Source organism: Mauremys mutica, chromosome 5 (assembly GCF_020497125.1).
Source record: "Mauremys mutica isolate MM-2020 ecotype Southern chromosome 5, ASM2049712v1, whole genome shotgun sequence".
In the NCBI taxonomy this organism is placed as follows: Eukaryota; Metazoa; Chordata; order Testudines; family Geoemydidae; genus Mauremys; species Mauremys mutica.
In genome coordinates this window covers 27,398,082-27,415,468 of record NC_059076.1, presented here as the reverse complement: position 1 = coordinate 27,415,468, position 17,387 = coordinate 27,398,082, and the positions used below count along the sequence as shown (strand labels likewise).

At 43.0% G+C, this 17,387-nt stretch overlaps 1 protein-coding gene and 1 long non-coding RNA gene across 7 annotated transcripts in view; both read right to left on the bottom strand.

Moving 5' to 3' along the window:
* The window catches only part of GRID2 (glutamate ionotropic receptor delta type subunit 2), a 1,103,852-nt gene extending 1,100,951 nt beyond the window's left edge, over positions 1-2,901 (bottom strand). For all 6 annotated transcript variants that reach the window (XM_045017699.1, XM_045017705.1, XM_045017706.1 and 3 more), the window contains exon 1: positions 2,812-2,901. In XM_045017699.1, coding sequence (XP_044873634.1) covers positions 2,812-2,845 — 34 coding nt within the window. In that variant the 5' untranslated portion in view covers positions 2,846-2,901. The remainder of the gene's footprint in view (positions 1-2,811) is intronic.
* Positions 2,902-6,904: 4,003 nt separating this feature from the next.
* Positions 6,905-17,387, bottom strand: part of LOC123370859 — a 99,082-nt gene continuing 88,599 nt past the window's right edge. The window contains exon 4 of the long non-coding RNA XR_006579596.1: positions 6,905-7,022. This is a non-coding gene — a long non-coding RNA (uncharacterized LOC123370859). The remainder of the gene's footprint in view (positions 7,023-17,387) is intronic.

Below are 17,387 nucleotides of genomic sequence, written 5' to 3'. Positions count from 1 at the left end.
ACATGGTGTGCCTGGACGTAGTCCTATGCTCAATTTGCAGGATCAGAGGCAGGGCATTACTGCTTTATTTAAGTTAATGTCGACCTTGAATCTTTGTATTTTAAGCTATATGGTGTATCAACAAATATATTCTGGGGCAGATCCCCTGCCTGGTTGGGCTTCACTCACTGTAGGACCACAGATGTGGGACAAACATGATTTCAAGTCAACTTTACAATCCCCTTATTCTGGGGCCAGGGACAATGCCTGTCTCCATTATAATTCAGAGCAGCCTTCAGGGTACTCCATCTTACACTTGGCTGCTGATCAGTTCAAGGGCAAGTCTGGAAGCTGGGGATTGATAGGGCATAGCATTCCACAATACCTATGTTCAAGAAGCTATGACAGCACCGTGGAGTAACTAATGCCAGTTTGATTCTTGCGAAGTGAGGGCAGGGGGAGGAAAGAACCAAATATACTGTAGATGTCCTCTTGGAAGAGGAAGTGAGAGCATGCTACAACAACATCTCTCCCTCCTTTCCTCTTCTATCTCTTTTCAGAGGGACACAGAGTAGGCTGATCTCTGCTAAGGCTTACCCCCTACCTGTGAGCAGTTTACTCTCACTAAAAGCCTGAAGCAAGAAAACAAGAAGGCTGTTGAGCAGGTTTTGAAGAATAGACCAACTTGTTTTCTTTGAGGAACCTGTAGAGAGGATGAGCAAATATAATTTGCCACCTGCCATTTCCAGAGGAGAGAGTATTTCACTCAGTGGAAAAGGACTTGATATTTGGGTTGGTAGAGACAAAGGTTACATTTAGCTCTTGAATTCTCTTTAGAATGCACACTGCAGAAAACCAGACATAGCCTCTGCCCAAACTTAAAACTGAAGTACTGCAAGAACACCTACTCATTTTTCCAATTACCAGACACAGAAAAATCTTCTGAGAAAGCTTTGTTCACTCAAGTTTTCACATGTGATTTTGGAGACACAACAGGCTGTTAGTTTGGATAAGCATTTACATATTTGGGTTCTTACCAAATCCAGACTGAACTCCTGCACCTTTGGAATATTTATCTGAAACTCTTCTTCAGAGATTAAAAGGTGTGACCTCTACACTATTTCCAGTCCCTACTAGCAGGGCCGGCTCCAGACCCCAGCACGCCAAGCGCGCGCTTGGGGTGGTGTCCCACGGGAGAGCGGCAGGCAGCTCCGTTGGACCTCCCGCAGACGTGCCTGCGGAGGGTCCGCTGGTCCCGTGGCTCTGGTGGAGCATCTGCAGGCGTGCCTGCGGGAGGCCCACCGGAGCCGCGGGACCAGCGGACCCTCCGCAGGCACGTCTGCGGGAGGTCCACCGGAGCTGCGGGTCCGGCGACCGCCAGAGCGCCCCCCGCAGCGTGCCGCCCTGCTTGGGGTGGCGCAAATCCTAGAGCCGCCCCTGCCTACTAGCCGGAGAAGCAAGAGACCAAACTAGAGTTCAGATAGCTTTCAAACTAGTGCTTCTCAATTGCACAGCATCTAAATATCTGACAGCCCAGAACAAGCTTGGTTTGCAGTAAATGGGAAGTACATTGTTTTGAGCACACTTAAGTAACACAGGTGCAGAAGTCTGACCGAAATTCAAATCTCATTGCACTGTGAAAAAATGAAGCAGAAAGAAAAAAGGCAAATGAAAAAGTAGGGTGAGAGATGAAATGTGCAGGTTGAGTCCATTGCAGAGGGAAGTTTGAGCTGTGAATAGAAATCAGAGCCTAGATCCAGATCAAGAATTTGGATTCAGGCTTTTTGGTTTTAACACATACCTAGAAAGATACATATATGCAGTAGGTCATCTATAACACCAATTTACACCCAACTGAAATCAATAGGATTAGAGGGCTGTAACAGAGCAACTGCCACCTGAGCACCACATCAAGGCTAGAGGTTGTGATTCAGCTCCCTGACTCAGTTTCCCTTAGGACTCTGAAACTCCACATCACAGTCCCACAGTAGTTAAAGCACTTCCTATTTTCCATTCAATTTCTTTTGTCCTTGCACACATTGGCCCTCCAGGCCAAATCCTTATTTGGTATCGCTCCCTTAGATCAAGAAGCCTTCTTTACACAGCTAGACTCACTTTCATGTTTCTCCTTGAATCAGTAATTCATCCCTCCAGGTCCCAACTCAAATTCACGGTCTTTCTCCCAGTTTGATTTGGGTGATCCCAGCCCTCCTTCCCAGAACAGTTCAGTCCTTTCTTTCTCTGTGCTCTCCTCTCCCCTTGGTCATAAGCCCTCAGCCTTCCTTTTTGGAGCTGGGTTTAGTTCAGATCTTCTTTTACACTCCCACTTTAGTCAGGAGTCTGCTCCCTACCCCTCCTTTCTGGAACTGGGTACAGTTCATTGTCTTCCTACAACAAACCTCTTCAGCCTACAAGAACCTGTAACTACTTCCTGAAAGTGCTTCCATTTCCCCACTGGCTTTTTACAGAGACAGCCACACACTATCAGCCCCCATAAGGCTGTTAATGAGGCACAGCTGGGCTGGGCCAGCTCCCCTTTAAAACGCTCAGTCCACCCTTGTGTCAGGCGTTCTCAGGAGCAATGAGGACCAGCTTCAATATCTAGGGGTTCTTCTTAGATTTACAACACAAAACTGGCTCATGCCCCCTCCTGGGAACTTGTGAAAACAGAATAGCTCCCCTGGGCACCCTTAACAGGCACTATTCCCCCTCTTGCATGCTGTGAGTGCGTATAACACAATGGCAGTAGGGAACACAGCATAAGTGAGGGAAAACACAGCAACGGGGACTCAGATGATGCAAATAATAATTAAAGTGTCCACCTCACAGTACCTGGGCAGGTGTTCTTCACCTCCGTTTCCTGCATGCTGGTGTGAAAGTCCAGTGGACAAATGTCCCTTTAAAACATCGCTCCTCTCTTCCGTCCACTGCAGCCCCATCATGGTTTGTTGTGAGAGGTTAGCCAAACTCCAGAGTCCTGGGGTGCATTCAGGTGGGTTCACCTCCAGCCCCTGGGGGCAGGGGTGAATGCAGCTTTGGTACCTGTCTCTCACCTCAGCCACTGCTGCCACTTCTGCTTTGTTGCTGCCTACTGTGCTGCCCCCTCTGACCAGGACTGCTGCACTCGGCGGCGGAGGAGGAGAGTAATATAGGATGCATCCAAGGCCATCCCTCCCCCCAGCACTATGCATGGGACATACACTTGGGGAGCACTAGGATACAATAGGTGTTTCCCCTTCCTCCTCTACCACATGGCTTGGGGTGGGGGAGGAACTGATGAGAGGAGCCAGCCAGAGAGTTCAGCCAGCCCCCGGCTTCAGCCAGTAGCCAAAGCAGAAACCTTTGGGCCTCTGGAGATTCCTGTCAACACTTTAGAATGTTCCGGATTTCTCCACCCTGTGCTGATTGGCTGATTGTTCCAACCCTCCCTTCAATTCACCTTCACTCTACACATGCACTATTACCCCCTTTTCTCCCCTGCCTGTCCCCCTCTCCTTCCTATTTAGCTGATCCCCTCCTAAGTAGGGCCCTATAACGAAAGAAAGAAATTGTGGAACTAACATGCCATTAGCTGCCAACACATTGTTCACTGTGCTTTCATATTACACCCCTATATTTACACGATTGTGTCATTGTTTCCCAATACTCCCCTGTCTGCCTGTGTCCATCTGTTGTCTCTTGCTTTATAATTAGACTGGGAGCTTTTGGGGCAAGAGACTGTCTTTGTGTTCTGCAGTTGAATAGCACCCAGGACAATGGGGTCCTGGTCCATGTCGAGGGCTCCTATGCACTACAGTAATACAAGTTATAAATAAGAATCACGCTACTATGTAACATTTTGAATGGTGTCACCCTTTGAAAATGCATTTTACATTATAGGAAAAAATGGTTAATGAATTTCACTTTGTTTTGGGAGCCCAGAAATAATGAGAGACCTTCATATAAACCTCAAACAGTTTTTTTCTTCTCTACTGTAAATTATTTTGTCCGTACATGATTAATACACAAATAAAAGTCTGGTTTAAAGAAGCACTCTGAAGTATGGATATTTTTCTGAAGTGTATCCAAACTTACACAAACCTTAGGCTGTAAAATAATAAATATTAATAAATACTTAGAAGTTACATGTATTTCATATCTTCACATCTCTTCACAAACACTGGGCTTGATGTTGCATTCTTTGTACACTCAACACTTTCATCAACTTCATCAAAGGCCAACTTGTGGATAACCCTTACAGGAGTGTGCAAGAGGAGTAAATCTCTTCCTTTTTAGCTCCTGAAGTTGCCAATCAAAATCACTTCTTCCGCCCTCTTCTGAATGCAGGGAGCGCTTCCTGCCCTATGAGTATTTGATAATCCGAATGGGACTGCTAAGTAGGGTCAGAGTCATGGCCCTTTCCTTCTCTGCTGGACAGTAAAGCAGGCTGGATGATTGTAGAAAGGAGTATGTGTAGTCTCCTGCTAACAGGTGCTGTGACTGCATACCGGATATACTCTCATTAGGATGACATACAAAGCTCTGTAACATCTCCAGTACGGGCCTGTGATTAGCAAGCACAATCTCACCGTTTGTGTTTGGGATGGACAAGGAATGCAGGATAAGATTCCCTAACTCACTAATCCTCACCCCATCACTGTGGGGTTGGTGTCATTATATAATTCCTGCATCAGGCTGCCCAGGGTGGGGAGGGGGGGCAAGAGGGGCAATTTGCCCCAGGCCCCACAGGGGCCCTCACGAGAATTTTTTGGGGCCCCTGGAGCGGGGTCCTTCACTCACTCCGGGGGCCCTGGAAAACTCTCGCGGGGCCTGGGCCCCCGGAGCATCTTCCGCTCTGGGTCTTTGGCGGCAATTTGGCAGCAGGGGGTCCTTCTGCTCTGGGACCCACTGCTGAAGTGCCCTGAAGACCCACGTGGGGGGAGGGAGGGGTCCTTCCACCCCGGAACCTGCCGCCGAAGACCTCTGGGAGGCCCTGGCCTGCATCTGTAATTTTCACTCCATGCATCTGAAGAAGTGGGTTTTTTACCTACAAAAGCTTATGCCCAAATCAATCTGTTAGTCTTTAAGGTGCCACCAGACTCCTCGTTGTTTTTGTGGATACAGACTAACATGGCTAACCCCTGATACTTGTGGAGTAGGTGCTATCCACATTTTGCACCTGGGAAAACTAGGACACAGCTGTTAAATGACATGCTCAAAGTCACGCAATAAGTCAATGGCAGAGCCCTCCCACCAGATATATAAGGCCAGAGCCAACTGTCAAATTATATTATTGAATGTTTAGGTATAAAAACACTTTTCTTCCACCGGCTTCCACTACTTTTTTATTTTGGCTAACTAGTCCAGTTACCTACTCTGTAATTTTCACTCCATGCTAGTCAACTAGTCCAGTTACCTACTCTGTTCAATACTCGGCCTATGAAGACAATGCAGTATGGGAAATTTTAATAGGATAGCAACTATTTCCATCAACTACCTGTAAAAGAAATGTGCATCTACCCAAAAGTAGGAAAACATATTTAAGCTCTCTTAAGGCCAACATAAGAACTAGACTTGACTGAGAAAGACCAGTTGAAAAAAGTGTATCAGATGATTGAAATTGTAGAGGAAACAGCAAGCCTGTTTTTTGTTTGTGCACACTCTAGAAGGACATTAACAATATCTAAGGGAATTAGGAATCCCATAAAGAAGAATTAAAACCCTGAGGAAAACAATTACCTGCATTATAGTAATTGGTAATTTTATCTGTTAGTGGCTTGCATTTGGTAGATGCAGTAAGTAAAGTGGTAATTTTGGTAACCTGCAATTCATTACTGTGAGCTCATAAAGAAAAACTAAATTCTCAGTCTGGTCTATAGAAACTATCTGACAGCAGAGATTTATAACAAAATACTGTTGGCTGAAAAGACCTATGTTCATGGCCTATCTTATTAATTATGTTTATTACCTCAGGACTAACCCAGAATGGGGACCCACTGTGCTAGGCACTGCACAAGCACAGAATAATAGGGGACCCTTGCTAAGAGCTTACAGACTAGTTGGACAATACAGATAGAAGAGGGTGAAAGGTTAGGGCCAGTAGTGCCAGTCACAAGAGACCAAAAATCTTGAGTCATCCTAAAAATCATGAGATTGACTCCACAAATCATGAGATTCAAAAAAACAAACAAACCATGTTTTTAATTTTTTGGGGGGCATTTTAACTCTCCTCTATGCCTCTAGCAATGTGTGTGTGATAATTTTAGTCTGGATGTTCCCTCTAAAGTGTCATATAAAAATAGAGAGCTGGGGTGGAGGGAAGGCATCTATCCGTGTGGCAAAAGGAAGAGTACTTATGTTAAGTTTATTGTACACAGATATAATATAAGTACTAAGTGGAGAGCTCTAGAGTGTGATAAAGCTACAATATTATAGAAAAACTTAATACACACATTTAAAAATACACTGTACAAGGCATATTAAATGGAGCTGGAAAATAAATATCAAAGAAACATGAAGGTTTCCATTTATTTTTTCAATAAAGATTTATGTGAGCTATGCAAGAATGTCAGCCACATTTCAGAGCTTTCTATATTTCACTCCAATAACTTACAATCCCTACCTATTATTTTGAAACAATTGCTACAAAGTATTCCAAAAATAATTTTAAATCATTCTCCTTCGTATAATTTTGATACCTACATCAATATATACATTATTTTGAGTTTACTTAATTTCAAAATTAATTGTCCAAATAGCTAAGAATAATTTATTTTTATTTTCCCTCCCAAGGCCCCTGAAGGCTTCTCCATTTCCCTGAAACAAGCAGCACCCCAATCCACACCATCAGTTCAGCCCCCCTCAGTATAGCCCCCTACTCCCAATCCCCACTCCTGCAGTTCAGCAGCCTAGCCTCACTCCTAGGGGTTCTTTACCCCTCCCACATCCCCGCCCAGGCTTGTGGGGGCTGCTGTGAGGTCCTCTTTTGTCTTCCTTTTCATGGGGGTGGAGGGGCGCATCTCCAGGGGCTGTTCACATCCCTCTTCCTCTTCGCAGGCTGGGTGCTGCAGGGGGAGGAACAGAAGCACTATCTTCATGTATTTCTCACAGGAGGAGAGACAGAGGAGGGAAGGGAACCATGCTAGGCTGTGGCATTCTTTCCTCCCTCCTGTGAGAGCCTTCTAAGCAGCGTGGAGAGACTCTGCTGGCTCCCCAGAGGGCTGAACTTCACAAAGGGGCCAGCGCGCCTCATGTCATCTTAAGACCAGCTCCAGACCCCTTCAAAATCCTAATAGTGCAGGACCTGCCCAGAGCGTGAATAATATGATGGCAGCAAACGGCATGCTCATTCCATATTTTTGGGGAGATGGGAGGGTTATCTAGGAGGGAATAGGGTAAATGGAAAGAAAAGTGAAGAGAGAGGGGACACTGAAGGGAAAGGGGGTCAGGGGAGAGGGCAGGAGAGAAGAGGGACAGCTGTGGAGTGAAACTTGGGGAAGAGACTGTGAATGAGGGGGTTGGACAAGCAGCCAGTAAGCACAGAAAGCCCAGCCTGAACTGCAGAAAGTTGTCTGAAGGGGTGAAGGTACCTGGTTTGGCTGCTTCTGTTCCTACCAGCTGGTGTCTCTGGGCTGGTTACTCCCTTCAGTATTCCCCCCAGGCCACATGGCAGGGGGAGGGAAGACACCACCTGGCTACTAGTTTCCCCTCAAGATTTCTAAGGGATGGTCTCCCCTGCACAGTTCTGAGTCCAGCAGTGCTGAGGGCAAGGAGGGAGCTGGCCCCTATTTTACCCTCTCTCCCCCAGAGCAACAGTCCCTACTTTGATTGCTTGTGAAGTTGTTTTTACCCTACCTGTCTAGGAACTTACTTGGCCTCATCACTGTAAGGCCTGAGCACCTATTAATATAAATGTACTCTCACCACACCCTTGTGAAACAGGAAACAGTTAAATATGTCTGGTTCTTACGTTTTAATCATAACTGAGAAGTAAACTGATAACATTGATCAGGGAAACTGAATCAGAGAAGCTGAAGAAATTTGCTCCAGACCACAGCGATGGTGGTAGTACTAGGTTTTGGATGAAGGAGTTCCCAGGTCCACACTCAGTCCATTAGATCATCCTGCCTCCCAACTCAGTATGCATTGTTCTCTCCCTCATGTTGCTGGAGTGACTCCCTGAAAATTACTTAGTGCAAAACACTGCCACCCTTATTCATAAAGACTACTTGCAGAGGAGTAAGTTACTGTGAGCAAGGGTATCACAATCAGAGCTTTAGATTATAAGCTCTTTGGATCAGGGACTAGTTTTTCATAATGTGTGTATGCCTTCAGGCACTACCACAATACAAATATTAAATGATACAAAGTGTAAAATGAGTGACGCTCAGTTGAAAATCAGGCCTTCGGTATTCAGTGCTGGGTTCTGGCTTGGACGAGCAAAATTAAATAAATAACATCTCACTTTTTATGTGGCGTTAGCCGGCTTAAGTGTTTCCCGGGAAACTGGCTTCACAGTTGAAAGAACGCTGGTCCAGTCTTATATATACTTATTGTTCTCAGAGTGTTGAGAAAGATGTTAATTATTGTGAACATATATGAACATTATTGATCAGAATGCCAGTCAAACCGCCTTCACCAGTTCAGCAACATGAATTTTATTTAACCAAGTTGGGTGGGCTGCATTATACAGTACATTAGATTTAATGTTGAATAATATGACACTGCGCATTAAATTTATAGTGCAATTTACAGGTGAACTTTAAAGAGCAAAACAATGGCACCATAAAATAAAATAAAATAAAAAAATGCATCTTTTATTAGTTTTTATTGCTTAAGAAATTGACCTATAATAGCATTGAGCCAAGTAAGATGCAAACTACCAAACAGACCTAATTGCAGAACTTCCATATCCCAATAGTTGAGTGTGAGATCATGGAGTGGAAGAGGGGCATTATCAATGATTTCTTCAAGACATACCCAAATGAAGGTGAACAAATACAGGGTATTTTAAAAATTAAACTGGTGACAGCAGCAGGATGTTCAGATACACTTAATAACATTATATATGGCAATGCATTGCAGTAGGATTTTTTTTTAATAGCAATTAATTCTGAAACAGGACCTGGGCACAGAGTCTGATATCTATCCCTCTTCACCAGTATCCACCAGTATTACAGAGCAGTAGTTGTTGTTCACTGTTAAAGTTACAACTACGTTTCTATGTGCTTTCTTTTATCTTTGCTGTAACACACACACACACACACACACACAAATATTTCTGACCTCAAAATTGGTAGCCTGTGTCCAAAAAAGAAGCACATTTTTTTCTACCAATTTTAAAGTCAATCAGAGAAGGGCTTCATGAATTAGGACACTCCAGAGATAGGGGTGTAAACTAGAGATCAAAAAATTATATATTTTGCAACAAAACTTAAGTAAAAAGACAAAGCCTACTTTACTGGATTTCCCTAGCTGATATCTAGTTCACAGGACTAAATATTATTGGATTTAAAAAAAGTTACTAACGTTTTAAATAGGAAGACACCTATGGATTTTCAGCTCTGGAAAGGCATTTTGCAATACCCTTTCACTCTAAGGGTAAATCTAGCACTTTATCGCTTTCCAGAGATAATATTGGCCCCTCTGCACCAGCAGCTGGTGTAATTCCTAGAAAATGCCAGTTTTATAATAACTGTGTGGCCCACTGCTGGTACATTTAAAAAACATTTCCTGTCAGTAAATACTACAGGCAACATGTAATATGGTACAGGCAATATGGTAACTTAAACTACAGTTACCATATAGAAGTGTGCAGACTGCCGCTGCACAGCAGTGGCAGGCTGTAGCGGAATTCTCTACACTCAATCACCCAGAATTCCTTGAGGGGTTCTCAGGAAGACACTTGGAGCAAGATACAGTGTTTTCCTCTACTCTGGCTAAACAGTGCTTGTTGATGAAGAACAACGTGAAGCTTTACCCTTTCCTGATCTCATCTGGGGTGGGGGGACTATTGTTCCCAGAGATTTCTTGTCCTGCCTGCTTTTATTGTGACTAGCCCTACCACTCATAGGTGCTCATTCTGTGGGTGCTCTGGGGCTTAAGCACCCACCGAAAAAAAATAGGGGATGCACAGCACCCATGAGCCACCAGTAGGTGGCAGGAGCACATACATGGGGAACAGTGAAACCGAAAGGTGGAAAGGACCCACCGACTAAACCAAATGTTTGAATTTGGGGAGGCTCCTCCTCTCTTTGCATACCCATATAAAACAAGACACAATCTATCCCTGTGTGATTTTTCTTCAGCAATACAAGACCCCAAAGTCATGAGGTAATAAATAACTTCACCTCCCATTTCAATTAAAGCGAAGCTACATCTACACTACAAGCAGGGGGTGTGACGTCCAGCTTGCACACACATACTTGCACTAGCTTGATAAGAGTGAACACGAGTAGTGTAACTGTGATAGCGCCAGCATGGCTTAGCCATGCTGAGTATGAACCCACTGATTTCAGGGAGGTTTGCACTTGGCAAGGCTAAGCCATGCCACTGCCTCCTCTGCTCATGCCACTGCGCCTACACTACTATTCGTACGCCTGCTAGCTCAATGAGAGCTCGTGTGAGTATGTATACGTGAGCTGGGTATCTTGCCACTAGCTCACAGTGAAGGTGTAGCCATAGAGTGCACTCTGCACCTCCCAGGATTAGTACCATGCTGGTGGGATATTACTCTGCATGGCACATATGCAGGTTTCTGAACTATGGCTGTATCCCAGCATAATTTCAATTGTAAGCTCTTTAGGGCAGGGGGCATATTTTTGTTCTGTGTCTGTACAGTACCCAGCACTGTGTTTGGATCCTGATCCATGACTGGTGCACTGAGGAACTACGACCATACAATTGTCATTATAATCAGAAAAAGCAGCAAAACAACAACAGATGAAATACAGCCTGGAAGCATTTTATTGCTGGTAGAAAAAGGCCTTATTAGGGAAAAGTATCTTTATGTCACAAGCACAATTCCAAGAGAAAATGTAATAATGTAGTTTAGGTAAGATTTTAGCATTCATTTCACTAACTTAAATGTAATAATATAGGTTACTAATAATATCAAAATGCAAAGTTTTGCTAAGATAACATGATTATAGATCTATTTTGCAACAACTTGAATATGACTATTGTGTTGATCTGGTTATTATGATGCTCTTGCCAACTTAATAAAATTGGAGTTTTAAAAGATGTATGTTATTCATAATAAATTATAGGATTTATTTTACCTCCCCCACCCCCACTTTCACAAGATTAGAATAAAACCTCTATTGCTTTTAATATAGATTTACTCCATCTTTGTAAACTTAACACCACAGCAAAACCTATACTCGGGACAAGGTCTTATCCTTTAGTGTTATCTCATTATTGTAATGAGCACTAGTAACACAATAGCTAAGGGTTTGCTAGCATTTTCATTTTAAAACTTTATGTTCAGCAGTTTATACCCTGGATGGAATAAGGAATTCTGAACTGAAAGATGACAAACTGTACATGGTCAAGTTTTCAGCCAGCCTCATTAGATTGGTTGGAAAATGTTTAAGTTCATTCCCATTTGTACTCATAAATCTGAGTTTTGCATGCACAAAACAAATCCACTTACCTGTCTCGCACTATAAACAGACTAGCTAAAAATTTGCCCAATGATATCAATCTGCAATTTTTTTTTTAATAATTCAGATTAACCCCCTTCCTTCATTTGGCTGTTTTAAAAGATAGCAAAAATATTTTTCTTTCATTTCTAATATTATTTTCCACCTTGGAATCCTAAAAACAGATTTACTTTCTGAAATCAATTTTTCAAGTGTTTAAATTAGACTATCACAGTTTCTGAAAACCAAAAGAAACGATGGGTGTCAGGTTTTAAGGTTTTCACAGATTTTTACTCTGCATTCTATATTATGGATCCATAGGGACAGGTTCAGTTGTCATTCTACCCACCAAACCCAGTCACCGATGTCAATTCCGCACACAGGGCCCCAATCTAGTTCCCAGTGTAGTCAATGGGAGTCTTTTAATAGATTATAATAGGAGTTGGATGGGGCCCACAGGATACAATCCTGCTCCCATCAACACCACAAAGACCAATTGCAACAGTTCTACACAGGAGGGAAGGGGCACAGGCCATAGAATAACCTGCAGGGGACTCTGCAGCTCCATGTGCTTTGGCAGGTACAAGAACGTATCTTTTACCTTTCTCTCTTTCACCATTTAGCCCTGTCTTACCTATCAGACCTCCTAAGTTATCAAGTCAATGAACACTACCTTCACCCTTCCAGTGGTGGCAGCTTTGATCTCACACTCAGCTGCTTCTCTCTCAAGCAACGTCATATTTTATCCCATGCTGCCCTTTATGCATAGGATAAAACTCTGCATCAACATTCATAAAGCTGCTCATCCTCTTTTAAATATCCCCTTAAAACCCTCCTTTTTTGTCACGATGCCTACAAATTAGTCCTATCTGGCATTAGTTAGGCTAATTCTTGACCTGGGACTTGCAGTTCTCTACTAAGAACTTAGTTTGTTTTGTTACCTCATTGGCTCACCTGTCCCTTTTGTCAGATTTGTCCACCATGTCCTGTCTGACATGTAAACCGCAAGCTCTAGGGCAGTGACTATCTTATTAGTAGTCCATACAGTGCCCTAAACAATGGAGCCCTGATCCTTCATTGAGGTTCCTAGGTGCTACCATCATCATCATCATAATAAATAAATAAATAAATTCAGGATAGAATTTAACCTTAACTTTTTTGCCAGTGTGGATACAAAAAAATCAGAGGTTTAATATTATTTGAACACGTTTGGTAATTTAGTTCATCTCAACTTCAGTTCCTCCTCTCTGGGTATACTCTCGGAAACACATATGGTACTCACTTAGAGACAAGGGCCTCAATCCTCAGATGCATTCAAGGACAGCACAGCACAGCTCAGACAGGCTATGTGCACAAAGGCAGCTTTGCACTCCCCGGATTCTTGGCCAGCTGGGTGCCAGGGCTTTAGGACTGCATTGTCCCAGTTGAGTGATACAAAAAGTGTTCTTAATGCAGTGGAGAAGTGAGATAATAGATTTTAATTATATCACTCCATGACATCCTGCTCAGGTCACCCAAAACTGTGAGCCACTGTATTACCACTCTGCCTCAGTAAGAATGAGTTTTGCTGCTACTAAGCTGTATGTCAGCACTTTGACACACTAGCTCGCCTACCTTGCCAGAAAACTCTTCAGGACTCTGCCAGTCCAAACCTTGCCTTGCAGGTAACGGTCAGAGAACCCCAATTCCTGATTTCTCCAGAGCAGTCTTCCTGCAGTGTCCAGTCCCTCTCACTGGATACTCACAGAAGGTTAGTTATCTGCCTCCAAAGAGGCAGAGCAGACATCCACCTCTATGGTTCCTGAAGACCAAACACTTCACTTCAATATAACACTGAGATCGTTTTGTCATATAAAAAAAAGAATAAGTGTATTAAACAAAGAACATAGGTTTAAGTGATTTCAAGTAAGAGTGAAAAAGCTATGAAAGGTCATGATTTCTACTGACTAAAACTTAACTTCAAGTTAGGGCATGGCTACATTTGCAGATGTAGAGCACCAGGAGTTAAACCAGCCCTCAGAGACAACAGCAGGGAAAGCGTTGCTGTGTGTTTACACTCAGCTGGAAGCACACTGGGGTGGCCACATTAGCAGCTCTTACAACGCCACAGAGAACAGTGCACTGTGGTAGCTATCCCAGTGTGCAAGTGGCTGCAGCATGCTTTTCAAATGTGGGTGTGTGTGGAGTGAGAAAGGGAGTGTGTTGTGTGTATGTGGGGGGAGAAACAGTGTGTTTTGGGGCACTGTCTTGTAAGTTCAGACAGCAGCAAGGGGGAAACCCCTGCCCCCACCTCCCCTCTCTCTCTCACACACACACACACACACACACACCCCTACCTGCATCAGCAGCAGGAGCATTCCACAGTAATGGTTTGCTTTGTTCCAGAGCAAATACATATGCCGGATGTCAGAAACGGAGCTTTGAAAGGGGATAGCTGCATGCCTGCAGCCAAGTTCAAAACAATGACAAGAGTGGCTACTTGGCTTCAAGGGATTATGGGACATTTCCGGAGGCCAATCAAAGCGCAGTGATGCAACTCGTAGTCCACACTGACACCCGGGCATTTCAGGCAGGGTGCAGCAAGCTCTATGCTTCTTGTGGAGGTGGATTACCAGGAGCGCTCCAGCTGCAGAGTCCAGGCATTCTAAGTGTCTTACCAGCGTGCACACCTGGTAAGCAATTAGGATGCCGGGGGCTGATTTAATGCGCGCTAACTTGCAGGTGTAGCCAAGGCCTTACAGTCTTTGTCTAAGTAGGTTTTTCACCTCTAGTCTGTTCCCAAGGACTTCAAATCCCTTGGCTGAAGGGCTGTCAGAAAGAGAGAAGTGAATAGTCAGACCTAGTGATTGAAGCAGCAGTGGTGATGCCTAGTGGTTCGGCCAGGGACCAGAGTCAGGGTGAAACAAGGCTGGAGCAGAAAGAGGCTGCGACTGGGGCAGTCTGTCAGAACCCCCAAGTGGCAGGAGATACTCCCAGCAAAGTAGTGATGTTGAGTTGACTCAGGTGGCTGCTCTCATTAGGAGCCTATATCCGTAGCCTGGGGGTCATCACGTTAGACCTTGGCCTGTGGATTGGATGAGCCATGGTTGATTGAAGTGGAGGTGTCAGGTAATCAGGCTGAGGGATGCCTAATCACACTCAGCAGCGTTTTTCAGGCTGAGGCAGTACTCATCGGGCTCAGAGAAGACTCACTACATTGATACTTCTTGTGTCCCTCAGGTGATGGATGGCAAAATGGCTTTCTATTTATATTTCCCAAAGCCAGTGGTCTTTGTTTCAAGAGCGAGGAAAGCTTCCTAGGGGAACAGCCTTCATCCCGCATCATAATTGCTAAGTGGTAATCTCCCCAACTTGCTAGTTTGATGGCTTTGTTTATCTTCTCTGTAAATATGCTTCCATTGTTTCTTGTCTTGCCTTGCTCAATCTACATTGGAGACACAGTCAAGATGAAACATTTCTTTGTCTAGGACAGGCTGGGCTTATGCACTGCTTGCCAAACACCCTTCAAGATCGTATTTCCAGCACATCTACAATTCTTTATATACCACCAGTACCTACATCATGCAATAATATTAATAACCAGTCTGTTACCAGTTTGCATACGATACCTTTTAGATACAGATTTTATCGGCGAATTGGGGGCAATCAGCATTCCAGGTCGGATTTGAGTTATGGTATGGTGTGCCTTCTGCCACTTGGAGTATGTGAGTCAGGAGACCCGCACTGCCCTAACATTTTTGCTGATTTTCTTTTTGGTCTTCCTTAGTTGTAAATGTGTCTCATCTGTGCATTCCTTCCTTTCTGCCTAATTCAGGATAAAGAAACAGCCCTGCACTGATAGCTCAGACATCTAATCAAGCTTTGGTTTCTGTTTTAATTCATTTCTGAATAAGAACACAAGCAATCCCTTTTTGTTCGTGGTTCTATGCCTTTAAATAGTCTTCTGGGAAGGAGTCATTGAAGTGTGTTCTGTAAATTCAGAATTAACAAAGCAAAGCTAAAGACACTTCGGTCTGCATCATAAGTTATAGCTATTGTCTGGAGAAAGGTCCAATTTCTTTCCCGGGCTATCTAATTTTATAACCTTTCAGATTTCTCTTGCTGATAAGCCTGGGAAGCCTCTGTAATTATTGATAGTCTCCACTAGGCTAAACTGCAAATACAGAAGATAAACAGAAGCTGTGGCTGACTTAAATTAATTTTATAATTTTACCAAGCTGACTGGGGGTTGGTAGGTGAGTTTGCATTAAATATTGCAATAAGGAGGGAGTCAGGTAAAGGTCAAATATATATATGACAGCTCTAGAGTTTAAATTATATCATCATTGCAACAAGTTTTAAAAGCACAAATGTCTGGATATTTAAAAATTAACTATAGAGTTTTATTTTACTTTATTTTTGAATTTCCATTTAAAGAGAGACTGTTTGATGTATATCCTATTTTTGTTGTAATGTACATAAAAACCACACAGAAAGCCTATAGAATTTGTTTCTGGTATGCCTCTTAGCACTTAATATTTTTTACATTATTGATTGGCTCTAAGTGGTTCTACATCTCTTAAAACAGTGACTTGGGACACTAACTCTCAGTTACAAGAAGTACCTTTCATTTAGTGGGGCACTTCACTTTGTGTTTATTGGAAAGATCCTGCATTGCTTCAAGATGTCTCTTGAATGTTACATCTTTGCTAATCTCTGTGATCTGTTTATTTACATCCCTGCTCTTATGAAGGAAAACTATTATGAGTCTCTTCAAATAGAATAAAATATTTGTTATGTAAAAGAAGTATATAAACAGACTTACTTGCATTCTGTCTTCTACTTCAGACAGGAAAAAAATGCACTTTTTACTTGCATTGTGATGCTGTAATATTTATCTGATACGTCTGAATTATTTGTCATTTGAATTTATGGTTCCATGTGACACACACAGTTATGGAAGACAGTGTTGTTTGCTGCTTGGAGAAGCAGACTGGAAACAAGGACTCCAGGACTAGCTTCTGTTCTCAATCTTGCTGACTTTCACTGATTTGTTTATGTGACCTTGGGGAAACCAGTAGAGTTGCTTGTAGCCAAGTCCAGGTGTGATAGGAGAGAAGGGGGAAAGAGGTCCTATGCAGGGGCCATTCATAATCTTGTAACAGAGCAAAGGCTTTCAAAATATCACCACAGAAAAAATTCTACTTTAACTGAAGTTCTGCAAATATTGCAAAAAAAGCTTGTGTTAATCATTTGAATTTTTAAATATATTTGCTTTGACAGTGTTAACATATTTTTATGTTTACTTGTCTTGAATATTTTAGCAAAGGAGTTGATTGGCAGGAATGCCTGCCAGAAGCAGTGAATTTTATGCAAATGTTGCAGAATATTTGTACAAGGAAAATTTTGAGTTTGTATGGGTTTTAAACTGGGACTATTCTTAGCAATCCCACTGCAGTCTTGGACTGCTTTTGCAATACATTATTAGAAGACAATTTGCTTTCAGTTCTTTAGCACTTCATTTGCATTTTGGGGCTCCACTAAAGCAGTGGGCTCAATTTGGGCACAAGACCGAATGCAATCACTATCACTATTTGGAAGGCAGGAGTTTTGATTTTTTTATGAAGGACATACGATGAATACAATTCCAAATGGATTTTTCAGATGCTAAAAAGAACAGAATAGACTTATATCAGGGTAACAAAGGGTCCTTTTAGTTACCAACCCTTTTATTAATGAAAACGCGAACTACTGAGATATAAATAACTCTTTAAGAGAAGAACAAATACATAAGATAAGGGTGGGCAA